The sequence below is a fragment of the Juglans regia genome, chromosome 9, assembly GCF_001411555.2.
Source record: "Juglans regia cultivar Chandler chromosome 9, Walnut 2.0, whole genome shotgun sequence".
Lineage (NCBI taxonomy): Eukaryota > Viridiplantae > Streptophyta > Magnoliopsida > Fagales > Juglandaceae > Juglans > Juglans regia.
The window spans coordinates 23,401,961-23,416,322 of record NC_049909.1 but is presented as its reverse complement, the minus strand read 5'-3'; the positions used below and the strand labels follow the sequence as shown (position 1 = coordinate 23,416,322).

Here is a 14,362-nt window from a genome sequence, read left to right as displayed (position 1 = left end):
CTCTAACCCATAGTGACAATTTTATTTTTATTTTGTTTTAATTTTTTTATTCATATTGTTTTAAAACATTTTTAAAAATATTAATATATTAATAATCAATTTCTTAATTATTAAGTAAAAAATATTAATAAAAAATTAAAATACATTAAATGTCAAAATGAGGAGGCAAATAAAGTGATGAAAGTAGCATTTTTATTTGTAGACAGTTGTCAATTTATGTTGCGTAGGATTCAATAAATTCCTCGATCTTAGTTCATCTCAAATTAATTATTTATAAAATTAATTATTTTTTTAATTTCTTTAAAACATTAAAACTTAATTTAATTTATATATATATTTTGATAATCGAGGGTGTCTGGGATAGCTTGCACACACCTTGACTAATCTTACAGGACCCTGAAGTTAATGACCAGGTAAACCTCCAGTGACTCTAATAAGACTCAAGTTGGTGACTATTGAAAAGCAAACCCAAGGCTGGACCAGCTAAACTATCCCTCACAATTTTAAACATATATATATATATATATATATCAATTTATGTATATTTAAAGGGTAATGCTAGAGAGAAGCCACTATAGCAGTGTACACTTTGCACTCACTGCGTGGCTACTTCTAGTTAATTGTTCTCAATACTCACTTGGGGAGATATGTGGTTTAGATGATGCCACATCATGTGTACAAAATGGATGCTCATAATAGTAACTTTTATCTATATTTATTTATATTTAAATATATTTTAATAAAATTTATAATAACACGTTCCATGTTGTTTTTTCCCCTTTTTAAAATCAAACGGGTAACAAAAAATATATACATTTATAACCCGACCGAACAGCCCATTTTATATCCTATGTTGTGGGTATTAAGTTTAGGAATAATTAGATAGAAGACTATTCATTAATATTTTTGTCCATTAATATTAATAGATAAATTTTTCAAAAAAAAAAAAGGCACTGGATAACTGTAATATTTTTTAAAAATTAATTATTTTAAATGGTAGATAAATTTTATTTAAAAAATTATAACTATTTTTATAAAAAATGAAAAGGTGGCATAGGCCTCTGGCCCATTTTCGCATGCCACTGGACCTCTGACCAAAACTACAACAAACCCAAGTTCACATCGTTCTTTCTGATCGATCAGAGTGAAAGTTGGTTATTTCTTAAGATCCGACTTTATTTATAAGAGAATCAAAAATATATTATAGAAAAATAATTTTATAAATTGACATAGTTTTATATGATCTGTTATCTATTTTATAATAAAAGAAATTTTATAATCTGATAAATTATATAAAGACATGTCAGTTTGTACGATTATTTTTGTGTAATCTATTTATGACTAAAGTATTTATCTATTTATAAACCTTTAAAAATGAAAGAACTTAGTTTCACACGAAAAAAATTCAGTAGATAGATGTTAATTAAGTGAGACCAGAAATAATATTAGTTCCAAAAATATTGCGGCCATTGGAGCGATGGAGTCAAATATATATATCCCTCAATCAAACACTTGGTACGTACGTATCTACATGCATATATGGTAGATCAATAAGATACTGAAAAGTCCAAAGTCAATATTAATTGCATCCCATATCAAATGTGCATGTGAGCATCTGATACAAGCGCAAATGAGAGAGAGAGAGATGATTCCATGCATAAACAGCATAAAACCATTGGTCAGTGAAATGATGTTAATACATATATATATACATTTTTTTTTTTTTTTTTTTAGCAAGAGCCGGAAGCCACCCACATAGCAACCCCGTCCCAATTTTATTAATAAACCCTCACTTATGGCGGAGGAATACCGTGGTTACAGCCCGAGACCTGGGGCTACAAGAAAACACCAAAAACCAGGTCTCCCAAAAAAAAAACCACAAAACTCAAACACAAAACAAAAGGCCCCAAGAGACAAACAAAAAGCTAAACACAAGACCAAAACCTGCAAAAGAAACTATCAACGTCTTCGAGTTTTCCGGAGATAGGGAAGGCCCCCTTTATCCAACCGGATATTACCTCTAATATTAGCAGGCAGCTCAGATAAAGAAAACCAAGAGCCATTTTGACCCTTAGCACCCATTTTAGCAAAACCATCCGCAACCGAATTACATTCTCTATAGCAGTGAGCTAAAGAAACATGAAGACCAGCAATGCGACTCTGGATTTCATCCCAATAATCTTCCATGTACCAAAGGCCACATCTCTGAGTCCTCAACCAGTTAAGCACAAGCATAGAATCAAGTTCAATCTCCACCGATAAGAAACCCAACAAACCAATGTACCGAAGACCATGAAGAAGACCCATCAGTTCGGCATAGTTGTTAGAATTATGCCCAGAGACTTTAGCAAAACCGCAAATCAAATCACCTTTATCATCACGAATGATTCCTCCAGCACCCGAAGGACCAGGATTACCAAGAGAACACCCATCGACATTTAATTTAACCCAACCTGGTTTAGGCGGATTCCACTTGATCGGAGAAATAAACTCCTTCCTCAGGCCCTCTAAAGACATATTGAAACATTGTAAAATACTTTCATCACGCCTAGTAAACAAATTAACATACTTTAGTTTTAAAGCAATCCAGGAAACCCAATATTTTATGGAACACCAAACCTGTTGAACCGATTCCATCAAGCCTTCCATCCTTGCCTTACAACGACGCCCCCATAATCGCCAAGTAATGATAGTCGGAAGAAGACCCAACAATTGACCAGGACGATTGGAGTTTTTTGCCCGCCTAAGCCAGCATTCCACCCGCTGTCTCCAAGAACCACCTTCCATCCAAGGAACTCCAATAACCACCGAGCATATACGCCAAATTTTATCAGCAAATTCCCCACTCGAGAGACAATGATTAAGATCTTCATACTTAGAATTGGAGCAACAATCGCAACGGGAGACAATAGAGATACCAATCTTACGGATTCTGTCATCCACCGGAAGACAATCATGAATAGCCTTCCACATAGTAATCGACATTTTTTTGGGAAGCGCAGAATGCCATACCCATTTAGCCCAAGGAAAATCTGGACCCCTCATACGAATACAATTCCACGCACTTTTAGTAGAGAAGAGCCCGTCAGCATTAGGAAGCCAAATCAACATGTCCTTCCCATTTTTAATCTGTCCCAGAGTCATAATAAGATCTTCAGCTTTCTGAACTCCAACCAACTGAGTAAAAAGATCCAAATTCCAACCCAACCCAGATTTGCAATCTTCCAATTTAAGATTCGGATTATAAGAAATCTGGATATTATCGCGAAGAGGGCCATCATCAGCCCACTTATCATGCCAAAAAAAAAGATTACCCTCACGAACTTTCCATTTAGAGTTAGATTGCACTAAAGGAATACTTTGCAAGATCATCTTCCATAAGAAAGACCCTTTCTTAGGGTTCACCATAGAAATATGTCTATCACCAAGATATTTGGCAAGAAAAAATTGAGACCAAAGAGAGTTACCTTGTAAAAGGTTCCAAGCAAGCTTCATGTGAAGAGAAGACTGCACATCATGAAGGCTACGAATACCCAGCCCCCCTTCCGCAACAGGCTTACAAATATCCACCCAAGAGCGCCATTTTTTCTTAGGTTTACCATCTTTAATACCCCAGAAAAAAGTACTGAATATTCTTTGAAGTTTCTCAATCACCGATTTAGGAATCTTTAAGATAGAGAGACTATGAACAGGAATACTTTGAAGAACATGTTTAATGAGAATCAGGCGCGAACCACTAGATAACAGTCTGGCTTGCCATCCCTCCAATCTAGACTGAATTTTAGCAATCAAATCATCAAAATGAGAAATCTTAAGACGACCAGAAATAATAGGAACACCCAAATATTTGAAAGGAAAACTTCCTTCCGTAAAACCATTGAAACGAAGGAGTGCCCTACGTCTAGTACCCGAAATCTGAGAGGAGAAAAAAATGGCAGATTTGTTTTTGTTCACAGCTTGCCCCGACCACAGTTCATAAGTCTTCAACACCTCAGTAATAGCTTTCAAAGAGGATTTTCCCCCATTACAAAAAATCACCATGTCATCAGCATAAAGTAAATGAGAAATAGTAGGAGTACTTCTAGGATGGAAGAACGGAATAATCTTACCAATTTGAACCTGCTTATTAATCATTCTTGAAAAGATTTCCTCCACAAGGATGAACAAATAAGGAGAAATAGGATCACCTTGCCTCAATCCCCGACCACCTTTAAAGAAACCTTTAGGAACACCGTTCATGACCACAGAAAACCAAGGACTAGTAATGCAATTACTAATCAAAATACAAAAGAAATCCGAGAACCCAAAAGTTTTAAGAACATGCAGAAGGAAAGACCAATCAACGCTATCATAAGCCTTCGCAATATCAATCTTCAACACAACATTTCCACCATGAGCATGTTTATTAATAGAATGAATCATTTCTTGAGTCACACTAATATTTTCAAAGATACTACGACCCGGAAGGAAGGCTCCTTGTTCAGGAGAAATAATTTTAGCAAGAAGCGGGGAGAGGCGATTAACCAAAATTTTAGAGCAAATTTTGTAAAAAACACTACAAAGACTGATCGGTCTAAACTTATCAAACGTCGTCGGATTATCCACTTTAGGGATTAGTACCAGAAAAGTAGAATTAAAATACCGAGGAAGAGCCATACCTCGAAAAAAATCAGCCACAGCATCAACAACATCAGAACCCACAATGTGCCAACAAGAACGATAGAAACCCGACCCAAACCCATCCGGATCCGGACTACTATCTTCCGGAATGGAACAAAGAGCATCAAAGACATCCTGAGAAGAAGGAACACTGGAGATACTGTCATTATCCCCCTGAGAGATAATAGGTTGAATAAGATCCCCCAGATGCGGCGCCTCACGGTAATTCCCAGCCCCCAAGAATTGAGAAAAATAAGAAATCGCCCCTTCATGAATCTGCTCCGGAGAAGAGAGAATAGTACCATCCTCAAGTTTCATCTCTTTCACCTCTCTATAATTGCGGCGCTTGATAACCCGAAAGAAATTAGAGTTTGCTTCTCCCTGTTTAATCCAACCTTGTTTAGCTTGTTGGGCTAGACGTTTTTCTTCCCTATCAATCCAAACAGAAAGCTCCAACTGAGAGGCAACGAGGTCATCCTCCACATCTTCAGAATAATCAGATTGCAAGCTGCTTTCCAATCCCTTAATCCGATCCTCAAGAGCCGCAATATGATGGTCAGTTCTACCAAAAATCTGCTTATTCCAAGCTCTCAAAACAGTTTTTAGTCTTTTCAGTTTAGTAGCAAGAATAAACAAACTAGGCCCCCTAATAACCTCATCATTCCAAGAATTCAAGACACAATCAAAAAATTGAGCATGAGAAACCCACATTTGTTGAAATTTAAAAGAAGGAAAGCCATACCGAACATTCTGGTTCTCTAGCGAAATCGACATCGGCGCATGATCAGAAGAAGTGCGAACTAGATAGTTCATAGCAGCATTCGGAAAAATATCAAGAGCCGCCGTATTCAAAAAACAACGATCAAGACGCGCCCATTGCTTAGATCTTCCAGCTTGACCATTACACCAAGAAAGAGAATTCCCCCGGAAAGGCATATCAAGAAGACCACAAGAACTCACCCAATCATTAAACTCCTCCATCGCCAAGGTCAACCGAGGCCTACCCCCTCTACGTTCCGAATCATATCTGATAATATTAAAATCTCCCATCACCATCCAAGGAGATTGATGAATATTAGCACCACTCAACAAATCCCACAATCTTCTACGCTCCAAATAAGAACATTTCGCATAAACAAAAGTAATACGAAAGTCATTCATATTGGGAATACGAACATTCAAAAATTGATCTCCCATGCCCTCAACCACAAGATTAACATCCTGAACCCAAAACAACCAAATTTTCCCGCCTTCATTAACATTAGACCAACAACAATCAAAACGCAATCTGTCACGCCACAAATCTAATTGAGAAAGACTAACCATAGGCTCAGCAATAGCAAGAATTTTAGGATGGAATTTCAATACCAATTTATTAAGACGCTTTCTCGACGTTCCAACACCCCGAGCATTCCAATACAAATAAGAGATATTCATAAATTAAGACGGGAGGGCTTGCTTACAGCCCTAGAGGAACCCCTTAATTTAATACCATTCCTCAAACCATTTTTTTCTAACTGAATTTCCGAGTCCGAAACCACAATATTATTTTTAGCTAAGTGATCCAAGGCCTCATCAGAATCCGAATCCGAACAAACAAAACCATCCGGGCAAATAGGGTCAATTCCATTCTCAAGATCATTACACCCATCATGGACCATAGAAGGATTACCTTCTTCATTAAGATCGAAATTGAGAAGAGGAATGCTGGGCCCAGATACATCTTGCCCCGTAATAATACATTGGGTATCTTCATCAAGAAGTCCAACCCGAGAGTCCCCAATGAAGACTGTTTTCTCACACGGCCCAGACGAAGACAGCCCTACGGGCCCGTGAACCACCTCGCCTTCACCATCTAACCTTCCCAGAGCAAATTCATCAATTGACGCTGCTTCCGGACCACCCCCCTGAATGAGACCATTTATAGAATCACCAACCAAACCAGGAGCAACCTCCTTTAACTCCTTATCAGAGTTCACTTGCACCTGCTTAAGAGAGGTAGAAACAATCCGAATATCATCATTGTTCATTTCTCCTTGTTCAGTTAACATCATACCAGCGATAGGCACGAAAACCGTCTCTTCTTCAGGAATGGACATAGCAACATCAGTCTTGCAAATAGCTTCCACATTCGCCCCCTTCTCATTAGTTTGAACCGATTTCTGCACCCAGATCATCCCTCCTTGCTCCTTTTGTTTCTGATCACCCCCATATCGACAGGTACTTAAATTGTGTCCTTGGCAACGGCACTTTAAGCAATACGCCGGCAACGTCTCATAGATGATTTCCTGTCTACGGCTACGTTGCATCCCAGGGATACCAATCCAGAAGTGAGAAAGGGGCTCTTGTGATGCATCAATCTCAAGGCAAACCCGAGCCCCATCTGTGCGAGTAGCACACGTAGTCGGATTATCACGTCGGATGAATCTCCCTAGCGGTGCCGTGAGCATTTCCAGAATGGAGGAATGATAGAAATTAGGCGGCAGACCCGGCAGGAAAACCCAAACCGGAACAGAAGGCGGCTCATTATCTTCATCAAATTCTGGAGACCAAGCAAAGGGATGGTATGGGACACCCTCAATGTCGCATGATTCCCGTGAAAGAGCCTTAAGAAGATCAGCTTCATTGTTCATGCGAATGAAGATGTTTCTGGGACGTTGCATGGCCGAAACCACAGGCATGGAAGAGAGACCCCAACGGCTACGGATGAAAGCACGGATGCCATCAATGGAAGGACGTTGACGAAGAAATTTAACCACCATCGAATATCTAAACGGAGCAGCAGTTTTCAATATCTCCTCAGTAGAAAAAGAAAAATAAACCTCCCCTTCCATGGATTTCGGATGCCTGAACGGAAGAACGACTGCCGGCAGAGGTTGAGGAACTGAAGAAACAAGGTCAGCAAACGACCGAGAAGGACCAGCCATAGGAGGCTGGCCATCAACGGCCGCCATGCAAGGATCGAACCGGCGAACGAGAAAAAAAACGAAAAGAACCCTAGCAGAGCGAAAAGATACCTAAATTAATTAATTATTGTTTTCATATATATATATACATATATACACATATTTACGTACATATGTATGAGAAATTATATTTTTCTTAATTAGGTGATCAAGTTTGTATGTAAGTCCTGCACATTTAAAAAAAAAAATGAATAAATTTAAAATCTATATAAAATTATTGTTTAAAAGTAAATCCTACATTTTTCAAATGAAATATATGAGATTTGCACACTTCAAAAATATAACATTACCCTATATTATATATATATATATATATATATATATATATATAATATGTTTGACCATTTTACTTCCTTAAAACTATTGATGAATCCTTTTTTTTAATGTTTTATTAATTACAGTCCTCACTACGATGTAATAACTTTTGGCAATCCTAAAACATACATTATTTTTAGAAAAATGCTATAGTACACCGACGATGAATGGTACATTTCTGTTTTTTTTTTTTAAAGTACCATTCGTACGAATTTGGAACTCTATATTCTCACGTGTGACTCTCTCTCTCTCTCTTCACACGCGCGCGCACATAATAATATTCTTTGAGTTTATACGTACGTTGACCCACCCAAAAAGTCATTGGTTTTGTCTTAATACAAGAACTAGAAGCTAGCTGCACGTCATTTCCTTTAATAATAATAATAATACAAGTCATATCTTTTGCTTCCATGCATTCATCATTTATCACAAGTATTAATGATTTGTCGTTACACGTGGCCGCGAAAAAAACAACATGGGTGATAAAACTTGATCAAGTCTCTAACCATATAAAGCTAAGGACTATTTGCTATTACGGTATTTAATTATGACGAGAGGGTGCGAAGAAAACCAGATGTGTACGTGCTGAAATATGAGTACACCATTCATCCACCATTCAATTATCATGACTTGATCGATTCTTTATACTACAAACCCAAACAATACGACATTGAAAAAAACAACGTGGACCATTTCATGCATGGAGGCTGTATGACTGTTACTGTACCGCTCCTCTGAGTTTTATGGTTTCTCCATTAATGTGAAGCCAATTATGAAGAACAGGTCGTAGACATCATCGGATCAAAGAGTACCGTAACGAAGCGGCTGATCATCTTCTTTGATTTATTAGAACTATATATACGATAGGAGGCTTGTGCTTTTCCTCCATCCTCATTTATCCATCATTATATTCCTGATCGAGTGCATTTCCATATATATAATTTTTATAATCTTGCTGCTTCGATTCCTCCATCACTAACAAGACTTGATTAGTTTTCTGTCTTAAAAGAAACTAATCATGGCCTTTACTAGTACTTGCACTTGCTTTATTTTTGCTATATTGTTGTTTATCTCAAGCATGCAATCCGAAGCACATTTATATCCTAAATTTTATGACTACACATGTCCAAAAGCACTTAGTACGATCCGGGCAGCTACAAGGAGAGCCATTTCCCGTGAGCGTAGGATGGCAGCATCACTCATTCGACTCCATTTCCACGATTGTTTTGTTCAAGTAAAGTTTAGGAAGCCCTTAAAATTTTCAAGTTTGCGAAGCCTTTAAAATTGATCATAAGTTTGTGAAGCCCTTAAAATTAACGCTATCATTTTCATTAATTTGTCATTTTATTGTTGCAGGGATGTGATGCATCAATCTTGCTTGATGATGCACCCTCGATCTTGAGCGAGAAAAACTCGAGAATTAATGAAAATTCAATCAGAGGATATGATGTCATTGATGATGTCAAGGCCCAAGTGGAGAGCATTTGTCCTGGCATTGTTTCATGTGCAGATATTGTTGCAGTTGCAGCTCGTGATGCATCTGTCGCCGTGAGTACTTATAAATGTTTCATTTGCATTTGCATTAATCACTTTTTCCCGTAAAAGCTTTCTCGACATGTGGTTCATCTTCTTCTTCTTCTTCTTCTTCTTTGAGTGGGTCACTCATAATCTCTCTTTGATTTCACTATCTAGTAATATGCTATTGTTTTATATATGGTACTGGCCTTAAATTAATGAACATATGATTAATCAATGTTCTGATTGACAATTAACTTTCTGGCTAAAAAATTAGGTTGGTGGACCAACATGGACGGTAAAACTTGGAAGAAGAGACTCTACCACAGCAAACGTCAACATAGTTGAGAGCAACCTTCCAACGGCTAGAGATCCCCTTGAAAAGCTAATTAAGTTGTTTCATGACAAAGGTTTGAGTAAAAGAGACATGGTTGCCCTTTCAGGTTTGTGTCGGACTCTTTGGTGATATATAGTAGATTAAGTACTTAATTATCATGTCATATTAATAATTAAGTGTAATATATATATAGCTAAACGTACTCTTCTCTGAAATACAGGATCACATACAATTGGTCAAGCAAGATGTGTGACTTTTCGTGATAGGATTCACAACAATACAAGTGATATTGATGCTGACTTTGCTAGAACTAGAAAGCGCAAGTGCTCACTTGATACAGATAGCAACGAGAATTTAGCACCACTTGATTTGGTGACACCTAATTCTTTTGATAATAACTACTTCAAGAATCTCATTAAGAAGAAGGGTCTTATTGAATCAGATCAAATTCTATTTAGTGGAGGATCCACAGACAGCATTGTTTGGGAATATAGCAAGAGGCCTTCAACTTTCGAAGCTGATTTTGCTGCTGCCATGGTGAGGATGGGAGATATCGATCCCATCACAGGTTTTAAAGGACAAATAAGAAAACGTTGCAATGTAGTCAACTACTAAGTTGTCATGAGCCAATCTAATATATAGTTCGTCGTGTATTATTTATTTGTTTTATTTTATTTTTTGCATGGTGTGGCAATAATGTCGTCAATTCATTCTCAATTCTTGAATTGAATGATCAAGTGATCTAATGTTAGCGGGTGTAATATTTAAGATATGAGTTCCATCATATATACTCATTACATCCTAGCTACTATATATACTCATTAATATTTCTATGATCATCATGATGTCATCGATCGTTTGCAGGTTAAAATAATTAAAACAAGTACTACGTACGTACTGAGATCAATCGTTCTTATATATAAATGACAATCATATACAGATCCGGCATGCATGTGATAGATCATGATCTGCATCATGTCAAGCAAAAAATTAAAACTCGTTAGAAGGAAAAACTTTGGTTGGGACTTAATTAAAGTGCAGAGCAACACCACATCTCAATCGGCAAGTAATTATGAGAATTTAACAAGGTGGAAATTAAAGCTAATGGGAATCCAAACTAAAAATTTCCTGCCAAAAATACACGCATGCATTTGAACAATATTTACCTAGTTGCTATATATAGAAAAGGTGTACTACATGATATGTGAGCGTTTTGGAGTTGGAGGGGCATGTCACATGTGGCCGTCTCACCAGCGAGTCAGCGCGCGACTTTTGGGAAATACGTACAATTAAATAATATATATATAAAATTAATGGCACGGTCTTTTTTGCTTCAAGCGAACTTGACTGTTTGCTTTTTATTTTTTATTTTTTATAATTATAAACTTTTGTTCTCTTGAAGCAACTATTTCTTTATCGAGGAAACCAATTCCATGACTAGCTAGTACTTGCTTTTGCTTGCGAAACTGACAACGACTACGAGCACCGATCATTTCTGAATAATCAAAAAATCTACTCAACCTCATACTATTTACACAACCTCCACACTCCACATTATTTTTAATTTTTATTATTTTTTTCTTTTATTAAATATTTATTATATGAATAATGAATAAAAAATTTGAAATAATTTAAAAAGAATAAACTCAAAAAAAAAATTTAAAAAAAATATTAAAAATTTAAAAAATTTAAAAAAATATGAAATGTGGAGTGTGGTGGAGGTTGTGTAGCAAAGCTCATTAATAATAGTACTACTTCAGCTTGATTACCAAGCAAATGATGATATTCCATGCATGAGTTCGTAGGGTCGCACAGGGCAGCTTGGACTGCATATATTTCGATATGTAATAAATTACGTACCGGCCTTTTGTATTCAAATTAAAGCATTGATTGATTTGCAATTAAGAAAGAGTATAGCTAGCTAGCTAGCCCTAGATCCATTATTATTTCTATAGAAGACGACTATAACGTCTTTAATAAAACGGCATGCTATATGTAACGTTTCGTTGTAATATAGATCATGTACATGATGTACTCCTAAATATGTTTGTCTCTTACATTGAAAATATATATAACTTTGCACATTTTAATATGTGTAAAGCCATCGACAGTCATGATCATGAATACATTTAGAACTTCAAACGTCGACGTCTTTGTATATTGTAGTACATTAATCATGATTTAGACACTTGATGATCAGTATTAATGTAAATTTGGAAAATTATTGACTATACATGATATATTAATTAATATTGTTTGAGAACCACCAAACATTATATATGTGTGGTATTTTATTGTATTAATTGTGAATAAAATTCACAAGCCTCACAACCAATATTACTTGGACCGCACCTAATTAATTACGCATAATTGCACAATCCGTAAAAGCAATATTCGCCTGTTTTGCAAGGGTGATTGCAGGAACCACAGTGCCTCTCGTCGTAAGCCACTTCCACGCACTCCCCTCTGCAACACTCGTCGGTATACTTGCACTTGTTCTTGCATGCACCGCAGTTGTCTTTGTCAGTGGACAAATCCACGCACTTGTTGTTGCAGCAGGTGTAGTTTGTGCCTTCTTTGACATAACATATTTCCTCGTCCTTGTTGCAGTGGTCGGCTGCATTTGGGTTCCTCTCAGCAAGGAAGCGACTCAACCTTTTTGAAGGCAATTGCAGTACTTTCTTTTCCTTAATGGGCAGCTCTTTCGGATAATCGTAAGAATTCTGATCAGTGTGTGGAAAAGGCATCTTTTCCTCCACTTCGCCAATGCTTTTCATGGCCAGAGCAATGGACAAAGCCATGGTTATGGCGATGATCACGATGACCTTCACAACCACCATGGCCATGGCTTTGTATCAGAGAGAGAGAGAGAGAGAGAGCTAGGTTGGGGCTTGAGAAGGTGGTCTAGGCCGCTTGGTTTTTTTTGAGAGAGAGCAAGCTTGTTGGTAGCAAATGGGGTGGAAGAGTCGGAGTTTATATATTAGGAGTACTGAAGGAAGGGGTTGACCCGGAGAAGGTGGTAAACGGTGCATGGGGGGGAAGTTTTTGGGACGTGCTGCAAAGAGTTTAGTTCTTACGAAACTTAATTTATAATAATCCGGGCACTCCTGCCAACTTTTTATTTACAGGGCGGTCCTTTCCGTATTGAAAGTTCTATCCTATCCTTCAAATATACTCTCTACATAAATGAAAGTCAAAGGATGATCATGACCTTTTGCTATATATTGTTGATCTTTGGCGCTGATCATGGCAAGGTGCTCCCGTAATGGCCTGAAGAAATCAGCTTTACGACCTGAAGAAATATAAGCATGCATGCATGCTGTCAGGGGAAGCAAAGAGGTCGGCCAGTACATATATAGGAACTGCAAATTATAAGCAAACATGACACCCTTAACATATATCGAAGGTCTGACTTAAATGTGACATATATGTATTTTGTTAAATAAATCTTAAGCTCAAAGGTACGTAGCGCCTTTATATGTTGCTATGTTCAATCGATCTCACATTTATTTATTATTCTAATCAAGTCATCATGCAAGCAAACTATCACGGAAGTTTTTACACTACACGTTTGTTGTTTTTTTTTTTTAGGTCACTTCATGTTTATTGAATTACACGTATTCGGTCTACATCGAGGCCTTAGAATACTGAAGGACTAGTCCCAATTAATTCCCAATATTTATATTTATGTATATAATTTATATATGTGTGCAAGCTATCATGAGTGGTCATGAATCTTTTCATACATCCCACCTTCTAAATAGCATTATATTGATCGATTTTAAAATCTAAATATATTATAAAAAAATATTTATATGTGATGAGTTATTTGCAGTAAAAATAATTATTTTATTACATATAATATTATTTTTCTTGTAGCAAATAATTTTTCTATTATTGAGTAAAACTGTTATGGGAACTTGTTAAAAAAAACAAAGAAATTAAATGGACTACAATTTCAGTATAGGGTAGGAGCTGGAATATTATTCAGGCCATGAATCTTGTAGATCACCAATGAGCAATTAATATGTAGATATGAGACATGATTAATCATGCACCATCATGATCAGTCATGACCTTAATGCCTCAAAAGTTGCTTTGATTTTCAGGAAAGAGAAATTAATCCGGCCCACACAATTGCCATGCAACTACTGATCTTCATCATGTTGACCAGTACTATATGGGGATCTGAGATCTTAATTATAAATTACCTCAATATATGTATTATATGTGTACCCGATCGAGAAGTACGTCGTAGTTGATTTGATTTTCATGATGTCTAGAGAAAACATATCCCACATAATCTACACGATTGTATTCTTCCAGCTCGATTGTCTTTCAATACCTCGGCCTTTTGATATATATACCAGACATGATCATATTTAATTATCAAGGTTTAATAATCTATACGAATATGATTATTTATGATGAAAATAGATTTATTAAAATCATTTTAATAAAAAATAACTAATAACAAATAAATAATTTTTTTATAATGATGCTATTCATCAAATGGTAGATCACGAGGTGTTATTACTTATCTTCATTCTTTGAAAACTGTTATATATTC

At 36.5% G+C, this 14,362-nt stretch overlaps 2 protein-coding genes across 2 annotated transcripts; one reads left to right on the top strand and one right to left on the bottom strand.

Annotated features, from left to right (window-relative positions):
- The first annotated feature begins 8,938 nt into the window (after positions 1–8,938).
- Positions 8,939–10,503, top strand: LOC108992318 (lignin-forming anionic peroxidase-like). The gene is made up of 4 exons (XM_018966853.2): positions 8,939–9,174; positions 9,297–9,488; positions 9,733–9,898; positions 10,013–10,503. The coding sequence occupies exons 1-4, from the start codon at positions 8,959–8,961 to the stop codon at positions 10,405–10,407; spliced, it is 969 nt and encodes a 322-aa protein (XP_018822398.1). The 5' UTR covers positions 8,939–8,958; the 3' UTR covers positions 10,408–10,503.
- A 1,492-nt stretch (positions 10,504–11,995) lies between these two features.
- LOC108992410 (stigma-specific STIG1-like protein 1) lies at positions 11,996–12,710 on the bottom strand. Its single transcript, XM_018966971.2, has one exon. The coding sequence runs from the start codon at positions 12,636–12,638 to the stop codon at positions 12,153–12,155; it is 486 nt and encodes a 161-aa protein (XP_018822516.1). The 5' UTR covers positions 12,639–12,710; the 3' UTR covers positions 11,996–12,152.
- Positions 12,711–14,362: the final 1,652 nt, after the last annotated feature.

What these genes read in the sequence shown, in the direction of transcription:
- LOC108992318 (XM_018966853.2), top strand. Translation starts at nt 8,959, where the DNA reads ATGGCCTTTACTAGTACTTGCACTTGCTTTATTTTTGCTATATTGTTG. An exon ending in TCCACGATTGTTTTGTTCAA is followed by an intron (nt 9,175 to 9,296) that starts GTAAAGTTTAGG and finishes TTATTGTTGCAG; the next exon opens with GGATGTGATGCATCAATCTT. An exon ending in AGACATGGTTGCCCTTTCAG is followed by an intron (nt 9,899 to 10,012) that starts GTTTGTGTCGGA and finishes TCTGAAATACAG; the next exon opens with GATCACATACAATTGGTCAA.
- LOC108992410 (XM_018966971.2), bottom strand. Translation starts at nt 12,638, where the DNA reads ATGGCCATGGTGGTTGTGAAGGTCATCGTGATCATCGCCATAACCATG.